We start from the raw sequence: 19,795 nt of genomic DNA, 5'->3' as shown, positions 1-19,795 counted from the left end.
ACTCTCCTAGGAAATCCTGTAGCCTTACTTATTCATTCATCAGGTAAACATTTATTTAAATACCCACTAGATAGTGGCACTGAGGTCCCTGAAACAGATACAAAGATAAATAAGACATCTCCAGAGATGAGAGAAAAACCTAGTAAGTTTGGAGTCAGCAAACCTGAGTTGGAATTCTGATTTTACTACTTTTTTACCTGCCTGACTTGGGCAAGTCACTTAAATTCAGAGAAACCTAAGTTTCTCCTTCTGTAGAAGGAGGTTGGTGGTTCCCAACCTTTTTTATATAAAAACCTTGAAGACCTCCATACTAATACCATCATATTATCAGTATCCATTGAATAATAAATATTTAGTGATTTAAAAAGGCTATCCAATTCAGTAATTCTTTTAAATGATTTTCTACTTCAAGCCACAACACTTATAAACAACTGAAAAAACAGCAGTATTTATTTGAGATAATTTCATTCAACCAACAGGAAGCATGCATTGTTTAGAATAGTATGCTACACTGTATTTTCTTGGATTTATACAGATACCAAAGTGACTGTGTGTGTGTGTGTGTGTGTGTGTGTGTGTGTAGGAACCTGTTCTGTAACAAGCACCAGAGAAAGAATTGAGTGGAGGAGCTATGCCTGAAGTCAGAAAGACCTAGCCTCAAATACTTACTACCTGTAAGATCATTTTATCTCTTTCTGCCTCATTTTCCTCATCTATAAAATGGATATGATAATAGTAGTACCCATGCCCCAGGGTTTTGTGTGCTCAGATAAGAATATTTGTAAAAAGCACTTTGGAAATAATAAAGGACCCTGGGGAAGAGAAAACAGATGAAGCCCTCAGAGGTGAGATGGGGGAAGGGGGAAGGTTAGAGAATGGTTTAACAGCATGCTTGGGATAGGGCTACTAGCCTCTCCTATCCCAGGAAGCCCCCAAAACCTAACCTGCAATCAAGACAAAAGCAGCAACTCTAACAGGATTCCATAGTTCTTTCTTAGAACTTTGTGATTAAGTTAATTCTAAGTTTCCCTATTGTCCAAATTCTGCCAGAACATTTCCCTGCAACTTCCAAGAGGCCCCTAGTCATCCATTCTTAGTTGCTTAAATTTTAAGGAATTACTAAACCCTCATTCTTATTCTAACTGGCTCCTTCTTTGAGTGTATTTCAATCTTTTCTATCCATCTCCTCAACCATTACCCAGTCCCTGTACCCCTCACTCTCAAATTCTACCGGATTCTCCAACTTTTCTAGCTACTTGCTTTTCCCCTCAATATTAGCTGTCCCTGGAGGATACTGCATCATTTGTAACACTTATAAAGAATGCTCCTCCTGGCACTTCTCATCACTAAATACAAGGAATAGGAAGAAGGAATGGCAAACTCCACTGACACATCTAGTCCATTTCCTCTAACCACATCTCTCAATAACTTATCCTTTTTGAAGTCTATCCAGTCTATTTATAACATCAAGTCCCCATTCTTACTTTTGTAGTCTACTGACTTTTAGCATTTGGTTCACAATTTCTTCTCCATTCTATTGCCTGCCATCATCCTCCTAGACTCAAATATTTATGATGAGGATTCTTGGGGCATAAATTCTCTACTCCTCACCCATCTCAGTCACATGATCACACATTAGATCACTACTACACAGAACTTCATTATTTCATAGTGCATAAGAGGACCTTAGAGTTTTTGCCTCACCAGACCTTTAGCACTACCTCTTTTTAGAGATTCCCCTAATGTGTTTTCTTCTCTCATGGGAATGCAGACTCTATGAGGGCAGAGCTAGTCTTGTCCATTAATATTCTATTCTCTTCTCTAGTACCCCACCCAGTTTATTACATTACAAAGGAGTTAAATAAAATGCTTTATCATTGAAGGGCAGCTAGATGATTCAATAGAGTGCCTGGTCTGAAATAAGGAAGATAAAGCTGGTCTCAGATACTTAACTAGCTTTGTGACCCTGGACAAATCACTTAACCCTGTTTGTTTCCATTTTCTCATCTGTAAAATGAAATGGAGAAGGAAATGGCAAAACACTCCAGTAGCTGCCAAGGAAATACTATATGAAGAGTCATACATGACTGAAAAAATAACTGAATAACATAAATCCAAATTGAGTACAATCATTTCAAGGCCCTTCATTTTACAAAGAAATTGAGAACTTAAGTGACTTGCCCAAGATCATATACTCTCCTTCCCCTCAAATATCCAGTCACTTTGCTAAATCTTGTCATTTCTAACTCCACAACATCTCCCACATACAATTCCTTCTTTCTGCTGTCATAATCCTAGTTTAGATATTCAGCCTGTCTCACCTAGATTATTAGCCTACTAAGTGTTTCGAATTTCTTTCCTCATGTTCAGTTAAGTAAATTTCAAAAAGATGAGTAAGTAACTAATATCCCTACTCCTTGATAAAGACAATTCCTTTATTTGTATGCTTACTCCCACCCACTTTTATTCTTCCAGGGCTTTACTCCAGGAGTCACAACCCCTGTTATACAGTCAATAATCTCTTCCTCTACAGGTTCTTTCCCAACTGTCTACAAACAGCCATAATATAATATGCTGTAGAACTGGAAGACAATTCAAAAAATTATCTAGTCAATTCTTTATCACACACAAAAAGAAAATGAGGCCCTTGGAGTTAAGTACCATGCCAAAGTCTGCACATGTAGTAAATGTGAAAGGCAGGAATAACATCCAGGTCTTCTGATTAAAATATTGCCTCTAGACCACCTTAGATTTCTCACAATCTTAAAAATATCTTCCTCTAAACTATTAACATAATTAAATGTATCAATAACCAAATTAGCATTTGATAAAATCCAACACCCATTCCTATTTAAAAAAAAATTCCTATTTAAAAAAAAAAAAACACCCATCCTAGAGAATATAGGAATAAATGGACTTTTCCTTAAAATAGTCAGTAGCATCTATTTAGAACCATCAGTAACATCGTATGTAATGATAAGAAAAGGACCCATTGCCAATAAAATCAGGAGTAAAACAAGGTTGACCACTATCACCATTACTATTCAATATTGTATTAGAAATGCTAGTTTTGGCAATAAAGATAAAAAAGAGATTAAAGGAATTAAAGTAGGTAATGAGGAAACCAAATCATCACTCTTTGCAGATGATATGATGGAATACTTAGAGAACCCCAGAGATTCTACTAAAAATCTATTAGAAATAATCCACAATTTTAGCAAAGTTGCAGGATACATAAATCCACATAAATTCTCAGCATTTTTATACATCACCAACAAAATCCAACAGCAAGAGATACAAAGAGAAATTCCATTTAAAATAACTGTTGATAGCATAAAATATTTGGGAATCTATCTGCCAAAGGAAAGTCAGGAACTATACGAGCAAAACTACAAAACACTTTCCACACAAATAAAGTCAGATCTAAATAACTGGAAAAATATTAAGAGCTCTTGGATAGGCCAAGCAAATATAATAAAGATGACAATTACCTAAACTAATCTATTTATTTAGTGCTATACCAATTAGACTCCCAAGGAATTGTTTTAATGACCTTGAAAAAATAACAAAATTCTTCTGGAAGAACAAAAAGTCAAGAATTTCAAAGGAACTAATGAAAAAAAAAATCAAATGAAGGTGGCCTAGCTGTACCTGATCTAAAACTATATTATAAAGCAGCAGTCACCAAAACCATTTGATATTGGCTAAGAAATACACTAGTTGATCGGTGGAATAGGTTAGGTTCACAGGACAAAAGAGTCAATAACTATAGCAACTTTGGGGATAAGAATGCACTATTTGAGAAAAACTGCTGGGAAAACTGGAAATTAGTATGGCAGAAACTAAGCATTGATGCACACTTAACACTGTACATCAAGATAAGATCAAAATGGGTTCATAATTTAGGAATAAAGAATGAGATTATAAATAAATTAGAAGAACATAGGATAGTTTATCTCACAGACTTGTGAAGGAGGAAGGAATTTGTGACTAAAGAAAAACTAGAGATCATTATTGATCACAAAACAGAAAAAATTTGATTATATCAAGTTAAAAAGCTTTTGGACAAACAAAACTAATGCAGACAAGATTAGAAGGGAAGCAATAAATTGGAAAAACATTTTTACAGTTAAAGGTTCTGAAAAAGGCCTTATTTCCTAAATATATAAAGAATTGACTTTATAAGAAATCAAGCCATTCTCCAATTGATAAATGGTCAAAAAATATGAACAGACAATTTTCAGATGAAGAAACTGAAACTATTTCTACTCTTATAAAAAGGTGTTCTAAATCATTATTGATCAGAGAAATGCAAATTAAGACAACTCTGAGATACCATGACACATCTCTCAGATTGGCTAAGATGACAGGAAAAGATAATGACGAATGTTGGAGAAGACTGGGTAAACTGGGACACTGATACGTTGTTGGTGGAGTTGTGAACAGATCCAACCATTCTGGAGAGCAATTTGGAACTATACTCAAGTTATCAAACTGTGCAATACCCTTTGATACAGCAGTGTTACTATTGGGCTTATATCCTAAAGAGATATTAAACTGACTCTGGCTGATCCTGAGGCCTCCAGGGAGCTAGCATGGACTTCACATAACATATATGGGACCACCTGCTATCTAGGGGAGGGGATGGAGGGAAGGAGGGGAAAAGTTGGAACAAAAGTTTTTGCAAGGGTCAATGCTGAGAAATTACCCATGCATATGTTTTGTCAACAAAAAGCTATACAAAAATAATAATAATAATATATGTATGTATGTATCTTCCTCTAATCCTTCAATCTTATTCAACCATGATTCCATTTCTCTCCTGTCTAATAATCAAATGTTTTGAAAACGTCATCTATACTCAATGCCTTCACTTCCTTGCCTAAACTGCTTTCTCCCTAATTCCAGGTAATATGACTTCTATCCTCTCTCTCCCAATTTATTGAAGTCACTCTTTGAAGAGATGAACTTTTAATCACCAATTCTAATAGTCATTAGGTAACTTTTTAGTCTCCTTCCCAGTACTAGATATCATGAGATCAGCAAAATACGCAACTGGAGATATTTTCTTGTCTTGATTTCCAATTCACATAATCTCTAGGTTACTTTTATCTTTCTAACTATTCTTCCCTATCCCTTGGTGATTCAAGGATAGGTACTATTTTAAGACTTTTCAGTTGAATTCCTTAGCTTTCTCTAATTGCTCTCCCAACAGAAACTTCATTCAATCCTCTAATTCCTTTCTATTCCTGCTGTAACCACCCTAGTACAGGACCTCACTACTTCCAGTTCAGATAAGTGAAGTAACATAACAGGCCTTCACAAGGAAAATGCTTCAAAATTTTCAACAGCCTGTAAGAAATTATGAAATGATTAATGTAGAGAAGCATGAAAAGATTTATAAGAACTAAGCGAAAATGAAACAGAAACAGGAAAACAATACTTATGATTACAATTGTATAAATGTAAATAAGGACAGGAAAACAATCAAAAAGGAATACTATAAAATTACAATAACCAAGCTTGACCCCAAATAGATATGAGAGAGCACTTCTCCCCACTAATCCACAGAGGTAAAACTATAAAATTAGCCAACAAGCGTTTGTTAATCACTTATTATGTGTTATCACTTATTATGCTAAACAGTAGGGATACAAAGAAAAGCAAAAAGCATTCTCTGGCTACAAGAAGTTCATATTCTGGGGAATGAGGGGTTCTGGGCAATCACTATATACATACAAAATATATAAAATTTAAGAAAATGGGAAATAATCTCAAAGGGAAGGCACAAAGGAGAGAGGGGGAAGGGCAATCAAAAAATGTCTCTTATAAAGGGTCAGATTTGGACAGTCTTGAAAGAAGTTAGGGAATCCAATAGTCAGACATAAACGGGAGAGAACATTCCAAGCATGGAAGAGAACCAGTGGAAAGGTAAGAGTTAGAGAGAGTTTATTGATCAAGAAATAGCAATGAGGGCAGTTTGCGGATCATAAAATGTATGGAGAGGATTCAAATGTAAGAAGATTAGAAAGATACAAAGGAACCAGAATGTAAGGTGTATATATGTGATGCATTTAACTGCAGGTCAGACTTTTTTCCATTTGTTAGTTAATTTTACTGAATTTTTCTCCCCCTCTTTTTTTTTTTTTAAAGTAAATAGTTTTCCCATTTGGAACTATGCCCAAAAGGCTACTGTATTATGTATACCTTTGATCCAGCAGTGTCTCTAACTGGATCTGTATCTCTTTGACATACATAAAAAAGGGAAAAGGATCCACATGTGCAAAAATGTTTGTAGCAGCCTTTTTTGTAGTGGCAAGGAACTGTAAACTGAGTGGATGCCTATCAGCTGGGGAATAGCTGAATAAGTTATGGTATATGAATGTAATAAATACTATTGTTCTATAAAAAACCAATCGGCAGGATCATTTCAGAAAGGCCTGGAGAGATTTACATGAACTGATGTTAAATGAAGTGAGTAGAACCAAGAGGACATTGTACATAGCAACCACAAGATTATGTGACAATCAATTTTGATGGACATGACTCTTTTTAACAATGGGGGGATTCAGGCCAATTTCAATAGACTAATGATGAACAGAGACATCTGCATACAAAGAGAGGTCTATGGAGACCAAATGTGCATTACAACATAGTATTTTCATTTTTGTTGTTTGCTTGCTTGTTTCCCCCCCCCCCCTGCCCCCACCATTTTTCCCCCTTTTTGATCTGATTTTTTTTTTTTTTTTGCACAGCATGATAAATGTGGAAATATGTTTAGAAGAATGGCACATGTTTAATCTATACTGGATTGCTTGCTGTCTAGGGAAGAGGAGAGGAGGGAGAAAAATTTAAAACACAAGGTTTTGCAAGGGTGATTGTTGAAAACGATTTTATAGATTTTGAAAAATAAAAAGCTATTAGTATTAAAAAAATAAAAATAAATAACTACCTTTCCAAGAGAGGGAAGGAGTGTTACATTGAGAAATGTACTCTGTATAAAACAAAAGATATCTATAATACTATTATTAAAAATAATGTTATTTTTAAAAATTTCAGTGGCTTCACACTGCTTAACACCTTTTACCAAGCAATCAAAGCCCAGTCCTGACCATTGAATTCCAAATCATCTTTGAAAGCATACCCTCTTAAGATGCTTTTTCTGATTTCTCTCCTCCCTCCCTCCCTCTCCCTACTTCTCTCACACTCACATTCTCCCTCTCTCTCAAACTCACTCACTTACAAACTCACTCTCACACTCTCTCTCTCTCTCTCTCTCTCTCTCTCTCTCTCTCTCTCTCTCTCTCTCTCTCTCTCTCACACACACACACACACACAAATAAAAAGGCTCAATACCACTTTCTCAGCTGTGAACTTCCTCCCCTTGAACCTCTTACAAAGTACCATGTTTATACCTCTTTAATGAACTTATTTGTTGTAGCTGAATATAGCAAATTACCCACAAAATTTTTCTAAAATTTCTAGCTCCCATACATCTGGAATAGAGATCTTACCAGCACTTATTAGTGATTAATAAATGTTTGATTAATTGGACAAAGACCAGAAATTGAACCAGAGAAACTCAAAAACCATTTATTAACCAGGGCCAGATCTTGTGCAAAGTGTAGAGCATATAAAGAAAGGTAAACAGTAACCCTTGCTCACAGTCCAATAGGAATTCACATTCCAGTAGAGGGGACAACATACAAACAATCATCTATAAACAACAGGATAAATTGGAGATAATCTCATAGGGAAAGCACTAATATTAAAAGGGATATTGGCAAAGGCTTCTTGCAGAAGGTATGATTTTAGCTGGGACCTGAAAAACAAGAAAGCCAAGTGAAGAGTGATGAGAGAGAGAGAAGTCCCAGCATAAGGAACAGGTAATGAAAAATGCTGAAGAGTTGGGGAGATGGAGAATCTTGTGCAAAGATGGTGAGATTCTGATCTTCATCAGTGGTGGTGGTGGCAGATGAAAGAAGGTAAAATCAAAAGGATTTGGTAACAGATTGTGTATAGTGAGATGAGAAAATGAAGATTGATGATAAAACCTACGTTGCAAACCTGAGTAACTGAAAGATGCCCACATGGTAAAAGGGAAGTTGGGAAGTGAGCTGGGAGAAAAAGATGAGTTCAGTTTTGGACAAGATAAATTTTAAGATATCTATAGGACACCCAGTTCAAGATGTCAGTTGAAGAAGAGTGACTAGGAGTTAGATCAGCTTATTTAGAGATCAGAAAAATAATGTACTAATAGTCTTCTAAGACTTTTAATTTTAAAACTTTTGTTTATCCATAGCTAGTAGTTGTAAAAATCCCTAAAAAAAGAAACTTAAAAAAAGGTTATGAATCTCTTTAAGGACAACATAAAACATGAAGTGAAAATCTGTCACTCCCTGATGCATTATTTGCAAAGGCCCTTTTCCCAAATGTCACCATCTCCACTCTGGATGGCATCCCATTTGTACTAGCTACCAGCCGCCCCCCCCCCCCCCCCCCCCGAAAGATAATAATTGTAGGATATCCATTCCAAAATTTTTCTGGCAAACTCACTCATAATACTTCTACACCACCTTCCTTGAAGTTTCTTCATACTCACTTTAAAAAAAAATACTTTCCAGTCCTTTTGAAACCTATTTTCACTGATTACAAGCCAGGAGAAACAAACAGATCTATAAAATGTGCCCAGTTTGTGAAAGGGCTGCTAAAACCCCCATCCTGAAGACTATCTGGAAGAGGGGTACATTCTTAGGGAAGGACTAGCAGAAGGATTTTACACATATGCCCCTCTCAGAGGCTTCAAACTGCTTTTTAGTTTTTGTTGTCACCTTTACTAATTGGGTAAAAGTCTTCCTTGAAAGCTCAGGTTTTTGCTAAAGGAGATCAAACCCATTTAAGATTAATTATTATCTCCACTCTGCATGTCATCCTCTCTACCCAATGCTTAACACCTTCAGAGACTCGTTACTTGTATCCTAGGTCATCTGAGTGCTCCTTTCACTGTGTATAATGCCACTGCTTCAGACACTACCTTCACCTCTTCAAGGAGACAAGAGTGGGGATTTTGGGGAAAACATTCTTTGGTATTTATCCTAGGAAAAGCTGTTTGGATGAGAGGCATTCATGATAGACTCATCTTCCTCCCACCCCAGCCTTCCTCTGGGTGGGGTTCCTGGCTATTGTCCCTACTAACTCTACTTTTAATTATTATTTTTGTTCCTATTTGGCCCCTTCATTTTTAACCTACTTGTGAGATTTCTTTCCTCCAAGTTCCAAGCTATGAACTTCAAACTATTTGTTCACTCTGAATACCACTGGCTAATTGATCCTGACACTCGGCACCTCATTGAATGCTTCTGCTGCCATCTTACCTCCCCTTCTCAGTCTGGACCCCCACTGGGCAGGGACAGCTTTACATCCCTTGTCAGCAAGAAGCAGCTCCAAAAGATGAGACCTCCATCCCTTTATCCCAAATGCACTTGGGGATGACTGCTTTGAGGGGGGAAAATGATGTGATATGAAACTCTAAAACTTTGGTTTTAGAGTCTGCCTCAGAAAACTCCTATGCTCAGTCCATCTGATTCTGAATAGACTACTTCTCAGTTCATTGCTGAGTGATGATCTGGTCAGTGATAATCAAATTTCAGAGACCATCCTCAATTCATCTGGAAATTACTCCCTGACCTACCCTTGAGCCATAGAATTAGAATATCTGATTGAAAGCTGTATAAATGTATCTCCTTGTTTCTGTTTCTTTACTGAATTCTCTTACAATCCAGTCTGCTTTGTAATGGTGTTATATTGCAATAAAGCTTTGCCCCTTGATTAGGAGGGGAAAAAAAAAAAAAAAACCCTGTCACCCTTTTCACAGAGGTTGTAGATGCTGAAAAACATAGGTGAAAAAGACAGGTAGTATGGGGCAGCTAGATGGTACAATGGAGAAAGCATTAACCCTGGAGTCATGAACCCGAGTTCAAATTTAGCCTCAGTTACTTAGCTGTGTATCTCCAAACAAGTCACTTCACTGTGATTGCCTCCAAAAATAATGATAGAAAAGATTCAGGGGAGAAGGTGGGCCAGACCTTGACAGTCTTAGGAAACCAGTAAATAAGTATCACAGAAAGTCATGACAGGAAGAGATTACTGTGGATCAAAAGAATCACTGAAGCAACAAGATATGGAACATTGAGTATCTCAAAGGAGAAATAGTTGGTTGCTATCCTTCATTCTCAAATAGGACCATAATGACATCATTATGTTAGAGTCAAGTTACAATGTGTTTGACTGTAGCTGATCAGACCAACACAAGAACAGAATGCTCTGCCACTGGTCAGACATAAACAGTCCATATGAACATTTGGGATAGCTTCTCTAATTTTGCGTATCTAGCATTTCTGTTGGACTAATTCAATTCTGCTTTGCTCATACAGCACGTTCTCTGATGAGGAGAAAGAAACATGAGAAAGGAGCAGGAAAACCGGGTATGTTATTTGTTTATTTGAAGGGGGGGAAGGTTCAAGGAAGACTTTACAAAGATTTTACTCTTGATAAAGGATATAGGAAGAGAACAAATTATTAGTTGGAAAGACAAGACATTCAGCTATCAAATTTCTGTTTGAGTCCCTGATCTTCCCACATTAAAGAAGCCATACATGCTTGCCAATTTTTGTATTCAGAGGAGCTTCCATCAGGATGTCTCACCATTACCTCCAAATCAAAATGTCCAAGCTGAAATCATTTCCTCCAAATCAGATTCCACCTTTCTAATTCTTTTGTCTTGGTCATTTGATTCACTTATTCTACCTTTGCCAAATCCTGTTAATTTCTTCAAAATGTATTTCAGATTTGATTTTTTTTTTTCTCTATCTACATTGCCACTGCCCAAATCTAGGGCTCTCATTATTTAATGAAATAATTATACTAATAGCCTCCTAAAAGTCAGCCTGACTCTATTTTTAAAGGTTCTTTCCCTAATTAGCCTACACCTCATTGTCAGATAAATCTTCCTTGTGTATAAAGTTGGTGATATTACTCCTCCACACTAGAGCTCAACTATGTTTTCAGATAGGATGCTTTACAAAAAAAAAAAAAACAATAATCCTACTCTGCTCAACTTCTTCAGTCACTCCTTATTTCTTACCTCTTCAACTAAACTCTTCTTTTTTCAAACCTTAGTGAATTAGGAATTCTTACTTTTAATGTACTTTTCCTGTCCCGCCTTTTTTTTTTTTTAAATCTTTAAAAGTCTAGCTCCAAGGCTTACTCTTTCTCAGTGAAGACCAAGTGTCTCCAACCATCACTTTCTAATTCCTAGAGGGGTTAGCCTGTACCTCACAATTGAACATTTAATCACAACCTATCCACTGCTGTGCCACAAAAAGAGACTTCCCTGAAGCTTAAGTCACCCCTGGAACAATATCTTCCTTCCTTGGTATAGAAAGTAAGTAGTTGCATATCTGTTTGTTTGGTGATTTCTTCTTGAAGGGAACTACAGACTACTATGTACTATGGTTTTGCATATATATCTCCAGTGCCCACATGAATGCCTGGAAAAGAGAAGGTACTATAATGTTTTCCTCTCCACCCCCCCCCAATACCCTAAAACACACACAGCACCACCACCAATTTTAAAAAACAACACAATCCTCCAGTCATGTAAGTCAGCAGAATGTCTTTCCCTGAGCAGGAGCTCTACACTAAGGACAAACTAAAACCACAACCACCATGGATGGACGGGGAGGAAGGGGAGGGAGAAGGAGTAATGCACAATCCCTATACTTAGTCCTATTATCTATCCTGTCTTATTACTCTCCCATCCTCCTCCTTTCAAGATTTCTCTCTCATCAAAATAGTCCCATCACCTTTCAGTCCTTTGAGTAATATTTCCTCTCACTTAAGGACTTAGCCAGCAGCTAGTAGCTAGCACGTAGAAGCTAACAAGTAGCACCGCATTAAAAAGCTACTCAGATGGAAGAACCCATCTCCCCAGGAACAGCTCCACACACTGTTACTTCTGTTAACACTAACTGCCGGCTTAGCCCAGATACTGAATCAAACCCCGGAAAGAGGTTGGATACACATGTAACTCTAGCAGCTGGCTGTAACCATTTTCTGAATCGAACCCAAGGAAAAGGTGGGATACACCATCCACTCTCTACCATACAGAAGGAGAGGGACTTGGGGGGGGGGGGGGAGAAGGGAGGGAAGGAGGATTCAGTTTGGAGAGTAAAATTTAGCATGAGAATAGTTAAATGCTGAGTAATTTCCCCCGCAGTGTAAACACTGAAGCTCAGTGGATTCTGCCAACTGCACAGTATTTTTATCCTATTTAATAAACAACGATGACTAGCTGCGGGTGTTACGGGGTTCCGTGGCTTTTCGCGGCATAACTCTCTCTAGACTACAACAAAGGAGAGCTTTTTGAGCTTTTATCCAGAGAGATTCCCAAAGGGCATTAACCCAGCACTTGCAGAGCAACTGAGCTTTGCCAGCCTCTTCTGCTACTCTCTGCTCGACTTCCACTTAACACACACAATTAGCGCTCTTACACACACACACACATTTTCCTTAATGGGTGATGAGGATCGGGGGGAGATGCTGAAGAGGAAAAAGAAGAATTTGGGGCAAGAGTAAGACACCGGACTCGCCTATACTCTAAAAAAGAGGGCTTCCAGGTGATATAAGAAAAGCCTCTAGCTAGTCCTTTCGGCCCTAAATGATCCCTCTTTCGCGTCTCTCTCTCTCTCTCTCTCTCCCAGATACCAACTAGCACCCAGCTCCACCAGCCTCAGAACGCAGACACGCCTCCCATCTCGCTCCCCCCCCCCCCGGCCACTTTTCCTGTCTCAAGTTCACGGTTAACTCTACCCAGGTTGCATTCTTCCCTACGGGCCCTAAAACGGTCTGCGATGGTTTGGGCTGAAGTTTGCTCGCAGATTACTTCCAAAGAGAGCAAAAAATCGCCGAGTCTCCCCGAAAGCCGGGAGGGAGGAGAAAAGGCGTTCGGAGAGGGAGAGGGAGGGGGAAGAAGAGCAGGTAGCGCCAGGTGTGTAAAGGGAGGTTTAGAAAACTGGAAAAGCACCCTCCGGGCTAAAAGCGCCTGCACCCAAGACACACACACACACACACACAGAGTCCCCACCGCCACTCAGAATGCAGCGTGTAGGCAACCCCAGCTACACTACCGCCTGCATCAGCAGCGCCACTCACTTCCCCCCTCCCTCCTCCCCGCCCAGGAGGACTCCCTCCACAAGACGGGAAAAAGAACCTCGGCCACCCGAGGTGCTCCCCCCCCATCTCCTTCCCTCCTCCCCCCCCCCAAACAACGAGTGCTCAGCAATGAATGAATGGGGGCTCTCCATCCGTCCCCGCCAACACACACTTACAGGCTACGTAGGCGACAAAGGCGATGACCACTAGCAGCTTCATCCTCCTCCGGTTGACGGCAGTCAGCAGGCGTAACAGCGGCGCCTTGCTCACCATCCCTGGGAGCCGCGCGAGCCCAGGACCCTGCCGCGCGCGCGGGGACCCGCCTGCTGCACAATGCGCGCGGCAGGGCGGCAGCGGCCCGAGTAAGCTCCTCCCCCTGCCTCCCAGCCTAGATTCTCCGCCCCTCAGCCCCAGAGGCTTCCTGCCGAGAGACACCAACGCGCAGGCGCAATTGTAGTTCCTCCCTCTCCTTTACTTCCCGCCCCCAACCCGCAGGCGCAGGAAGCATCTCTTCCCCCCGCCCCTCCGGTCATCAAAGAATGTTGGGGGCGGGTTGGTCCAACTTCAACTGGTGCACGCATGCGTAGAATAGCGCTTCTTGGCCACGCCTTCTCATCTGTCTGGGCTTATCTTTTTTTCACCCGCCCTGAGGGCTCTCTCTGGCAAGCTTAACTTTTGGTTTGTTTCAGGAAAAATGGTCCTCGATGAAATGAGGGAACCATTCATGCTTGCTTTTTTTTTTTTTTTTATCTTTGCCTATCCCCTTCTCCCTGCAGTTAACTTACCTTTATCCTTAAAACGCATTGAGAACATTTTTTTTTATTTCTTTTATATTTTTATTTATATTTATTATTATTATATTTTTATATATATTTTTTTTATATTTCTTTTTCCTCTTGCATAAAAGCATCAAAATGATAAATCTGAGCCCGGCACATAAGGCATCCAGTCCCCCAGTCAATAAAGGAAACCTTTCTCGGGGACACAGAATGTGACTTATATTTGTGGTGGTGGTGTTGCATCTTCCGAACGGCTAAAACAAGAATTGATGCTCCGACAAAAGAGTTGAGATCGAACAGGAATTTCTCAAAGTCCTTTTGTGGAGTTCACGAGTTGAATAAGCAGAATTCTTGAGTAGTGAACCCCCTGTTTGCTGGAAAATGTTCAAGAAAAGGGTTCAATAAAGTAAAAGGACCACAGAACTTGGGAATCTAGAGAAAAATGCCACTAACTATGTAATCATGGCCAGGTCACTTTCTCTAAAGTCTTCGTTTTCTCAACTGCAAAATGATCTCGTTAGACCAAAAAATTATGACTTTTCAGGATTGTAGAAAGGGAAGAAGAAAAAGGAAATGATTTGTGGGCAGGGGGTCCTATCTATAAGTCTTCAAATAATACCCTATAAACAGTTTTACTAAGTAGTTTACTAAACTACTAACTACTAAACTTAGTTTACTAATAAGCCTTGCTAATAGGGTCTGCACTCTGAAATGGCCCAGAAATTGCTGGTATAGAAACAAGGGTGTGTACTTGCGAATGTTAAAACCACATTCAAAAAATGTACACTTTTGAGTTTAAATTGCATTATTAGCTTTGTTCCATCACTTTCTTAAATCTAGACAATCAAGAAAACAGTAACTTAAACCCTAATTTGTATGATTTGCCTATTTCCAGGGTATAAATACTCACACTGAAAATTTAGTAATTAGCTCTCCTGAGCTGGTTGGAGCTGTCTACAACGCACCCATGGCACAAAAAACCAATACTCTGAAAATGAATAATAATAGGTTATTTAGAAAAATAATCCCTGCTTTATGTGTTAGCTAGACCATCTGTTTCTTTGATCAAAATAAGGTCTTATTGTCAGCTCCCTAGCAAGCCAGAAATTTGGGATTGCCCATTTAGGGATGCCCTGAAGCTCAACTAGAATTTTTTTTGTGCCTGGTAAATAAATATTAGAGGAAGAAATGGAGCAACTGGAATAATTCAAAACCTGTGTAGATGAATTCACCTTAAGCATTTACGTATAGTATAAATACAGAAGATTTCAAGTATACAGATAGGGGGGTTATGTCAAGGGACCTTTGATAATATCAGACTATTCCTGAATAATGTCTATCTACCTTCTGCTAATTCATGTTTGCAACTCAAACAAGTCAACTTCTATTCATTCCTAGTTAGAACTCAGACACTTATAATCACTCATTTATGGTACTTGGAACAGGCCTCACAGAAATAAACCCTTTACAGTCATTCACTTCTGCTTCCCCTTGGCTTCTAGACTTGTGAAAGCTCGTTGCTCGATTCTCCAGGATATCTCTTCCTAGAAAGAAGTTCTATTGCTCCATCAAGTGCACATTCAGATAGAGAAGGGAGAGAAGGAGCATAGCTGAGAGAAAGAGAAAGATAAAAGAAGGAAGTAATATGGAAGGTAAGAAAATAAACTTACTTTCTTGTGTTCTTGGTAAACTAAGTGAAGAAACTTCAAACATATCAGTAACATGAGTATTTTGAAGGACAACATTCATGGAATAGGTAAGTAAAGAGAGAAAGGAATAAGCATTTATTAAAAGTTTATCATATGTCAAGCATTGTGCTAATAGCTTTACAAACATACAAGATTCTTACAAGAACCTTTGTAAGTAGTGTTACTATTATCCCCATTTTATAGTTCAGAAATTGAGGCAAAGGTTATGGGACTTGTCCAAGGTCCCAGCAATGTGTAAGGTGGGATTTGAACTCTGGTTTTCTAGCTGCCTCCTTGTGTTTTTACTTTTTAAAATTTTTATTGTGGTGAGAGAGATGAAAATGTATTTGGTTATTGCAAAAATATTTTTCCTTAAAACATTTAAAAATATGTGATTAAAAAAGATAAATATTGAATGCTTACAATCCTTTGTTATAAGATGAGAACAGAATTTGTTGTTGAGATAAATTTTTGAATTTATGAATCTGGAATAAAGGTAAAGTCAATAATTAAATCAGATTTTGAGATTTTTCAGCACTGATTATAGGATGGAAAATGCAGTACAAAACTAGTGAATGTATTTTGAATGCCTTGCATAAAATCTAGGGTGTAAGGTGTAGCTTGTTTCATTGTTAAGGTAATAACTCAAGAAATCAGGAAGATTTTCTGCTTTGAAACATGAAAAGATCATCAGCTTGATCTCTGGCATCTGTGCTTGCTACAGAAAAATTTACAATGAGGGGAAAACCAGATGTCCTTCGAACCATTACTCAAGAAGCTATCAAATAGCCTCAAGATCTAAAATCATAGAATTTCAAATCTAGGAGAGACCTTGGAAATAATTTAGTTTAACCTCCTTAGTAAGTTTCCTCAGTTACCTAACACAACTTCCTCAAGAAAAACCTTTAAATTCTACAACCTTGAAGAAAATTTTCAAATATCTTTTAATTTTTTTTTTTTTAGTATAAGTGTCTGGAATTAAAATAATGTCATATGACGTTATTTCATATTTAAATATAGTGGTATGGGGTTGGAGATTATGTTTGCCTATTTGATTTTTGGACACTTTAGACAGCTTTGTACTGTGTAGCATACAGGCAGATAATTTTAATCCATCAATTAGCAAAAATATATTAAGCTCCTACCATATGCCGGGCACTAATCGAGACAACTCTGACCTTAAGGAGTTTACATACATAGTTTCTATTGAAGGAGGTTCAGATTTCTAAAATGCACGATGGATGTCTGAGGGAAATTTGAGAGTCTGTGTGGATGTAGGACTGGGAATGATTGATGGAGAATCCTTTTAAGAAGAGGAGAGAGGTATAGTGTTCAAAAGAAGCAGATGAACAATATATTTTGAGAGATTGAGACATGTGGAGTGCAGTTGGTATCCCTGGTTTGGTTCCTCCCCAGCACTAACATCCAGAAAGACTTGAAGAACTTAAGATTCAGTTGCAGGAGATGTAACCCTTTTATAGTGTGAGATATTTTCCTATCCTCTTATTCCCAGGGACATCTAGAGGGAAAACTGCTCATCTCTTCTGCAGCTAAAGAGGAAGTCTACTTCCTGACATCGGAAAAATCACTGATTGCCCTAAATCCAAGAGCCTAGGTGCATCACTCTTGTGAAATGGAACTTCCTTTCTTCACTGTTCTTTTGATTTCTGGTCCTAATTTTATATATATATTTTTTCACCATGGAATAGTGGTGGTGCAGTGGAGACAGCGGAGGAATTGGAATCAGTAAGATCCTTGACTTTGAATCCTATCTCAATTACAAGTTGTGTATTTCTGGACCAATCATTTAATCTCTCTCAGCCTCAATTTCCTCATCTGTAAAATAAAGATAATAATAGCATCTGCCTCAACATTGTTGTGAAAATCAAATGCATTAACACATGTAAAGTGCTTTTATTTTTTTATCTGAACTGATCACTACTTTTTATGAATTTTTAAATCATATCTTTTTTATTTTTTTGAGAAGATCAGGTTATTTGGTGGTACAATAGTAATTTTTTTTTTTCAGCAGAACAGTGAGAACCCTGATGACATTATCTTTTTCTTCTTAGTCTCATATATGTTGTTTTGGATATTTTGCTTGAGAAGGGACTTTTTACATCTTCTTTCTAGAATTTGAATTTTTTTAAAATGTTTTTTTCTTTATAATGAGTGTAGTTGTTAGTTTTTTTTTTTAATTGACAATTTATTTCATTTTCCAGTTATATACTGGAATTATAATTGCTGGAAACACTCAGAAACTAGGCATAGACCGACATCTCATGCTATGCCAAGATAAGGTCAATATGGGTTTATGATTTATATATAAAGGGTGATGTTATAAACAAATTGGGAGAACAAGGAATTGTTTATTTGTCAGATCTTTGGAGAATGGAGAAATTTATGACCAAACGAGAAATAGAGAACATTATGAAATACAAAGTAGATAATTTTGATTTCATTAAATACAGGGTTTGCATAAACAAAACCAATGCAGCCAAGGTTAGAAGGGATGCAGAATGCTGGGAAACATTTTTTATAGCTAGTGTTTCTGATAAGGATCTCATTTCTATAATATATAGAGAACTGAGTCAAATTTATAAGAATACAAGTCATTCCCCAACTGATAAATGATCAAAGGATGTTGGAATCTTTACAAAGTGTGAAGACATTGGAGTTAATTTAATCTTAGAAAGAATTATTTTGGGTCAGAACTTGAAACAAGATACTAAGTGGAACGGATTGAACAATGCTTGTGTTCACACCTTTAGAGAGCTCAAGTATCTAAGTACTCAATGGAGAGTTCAGGGCTAGTATGAGAGCTGAATTCACACCTCCCTTAGGACCAGAGAGCACTCTGGGAGATAACCCAGAATCCCTCTCCCTCCAGAAGGCGGAGTTAACCTTTGGGAGATCACATAAATGAAAGAAGCTCTTGGAGCTAGGAGGAATTTCTCCAGAACATCAACAGGGCTCTGAGACAGAACACTCTGGAAGAAAAGATTACTCGCCACAGAGATTGAGAAGCCACGAGTCAGAGCTGGCTGGAGGCTGAAGAAAGCAGAGGCAGAGGCCAAGGACAAAGCTGCAAGATCTCTTGGAGCCAGGAAAACCACCAACAAAAGGATATGAACAGACAATTTTAAGATGAAAAAAATTAAAGGCATCTATAGCCATAAGAAAAAAAAATACTCTAACTCAGTATTGATTAAGGAAATACAAATTAAAACAGCTCTGAGGTAGCACCTCATACTTTTCAGATTGACTAAAATGACAAGAAAAGATAATAATAAATGTTGTAGGGGGTGTGAGAAAACTGGACTCTAATGCATTGTCGGTAGAGTTGTGAACTGATCCAACTATTCTGGAGAGCAATTTGGTTCTCAAAGGGCTATCAAATTGTGTACATCCTTTCATCCAGCAATGCCACCATTGGATCTGTATCTCAAAGAGATCATAAAATAGGGAAAAGGACCCACATGTGCAAAAATGTTTGTTGCAGTTATTTTTGTGGTGGCAAAGAATTAGAAAATGAATGGATGCCCACCATTTGGAGAATAGCTAAATAAGTTATAATATAACATTATTGTTCTATAAGAAATGATAAACAGAAAAGTCTGGGAAGACTTACATGAACTGATGCTGAGTGAAATGAGCAAAATTCGGAAAACATACACAGCAATAATAATATTATATGATGATTAACTATGATAGACTTAACTCTTCTTAGCAATTCAGTGTGCCAATGCAATTTCAAAAAACTTTGAATGGAAAATGCCATCTACGTCTAGAGACTGGATGGATACTGAATATGAATGGAAACATACTGTTTTCACTTTTTTCTTCTTTTTTTTCTTTCTCATGCTTTTTTTCCCTTTTGTTCTGATCTTTTCCCCCAACATGACTCATATGGAATTATGTAAAAAATGAATGTACATGTATAGCTTAAAAAAATTCAAAAAATTGACAATTTTATTTCATTTTGTGGTTATATACTGTAATTACATTCCCCACAAATACTCCAGGAAAACTTTATTTTCAATTTTATTTTATTTATTTTGTGGAGGTGTGAAGTTTTTTCACAGGCTAACTTGGTATTCCATCTATTTGCTACTG

The 19,795-nt window shown here is 37.8% G+C and overlaps 1 protein-coding gene across 2 annotated transcripts in view; it reads right to left on the bottom strand.

Annotated features, from left to right (window-relative positions):
* Positions 1-13,485, bottom strand: part of UXS1 (UDP-glucuronate decarboxylase 1) — a 148,950-nt gene extending 135,465 nt beyond the window's left edge. For both annotated transcript variants that reach the window (XM_031958786.1, XM_031958787.1), the window contains exon 1: positions 13,389-13,485. In XM_031958786.1, the coding sequence (XP_031814646.1) occupies positions 13,389-13,485 (97 nt within the window). The remainder of the gene's footprint in view (positions 1-13,388) is intronic.
* Between the last annotated feature and the right edge of the window lie 6,310 nt (positions 13,486-19,795).

The sequence above is a fragment of the Sarcophilus harrisii genome, chromosome 3 (assembly GCF_902635505.1).
Source record: "Sarcophilus harrisii chromosome 3, mSarHar1.11, whole genome shotgun sequence".
Lineage (NCBI taxonomy): Eukaryota > Metazoa > Chordata > Mammalia > Dasyuromorphia > Dasyuridae > Sarcophilus > Sarcophilus harrisii.
This window is presented reverse-complemented; position numbering and strand designations above follow the sequence as displayed.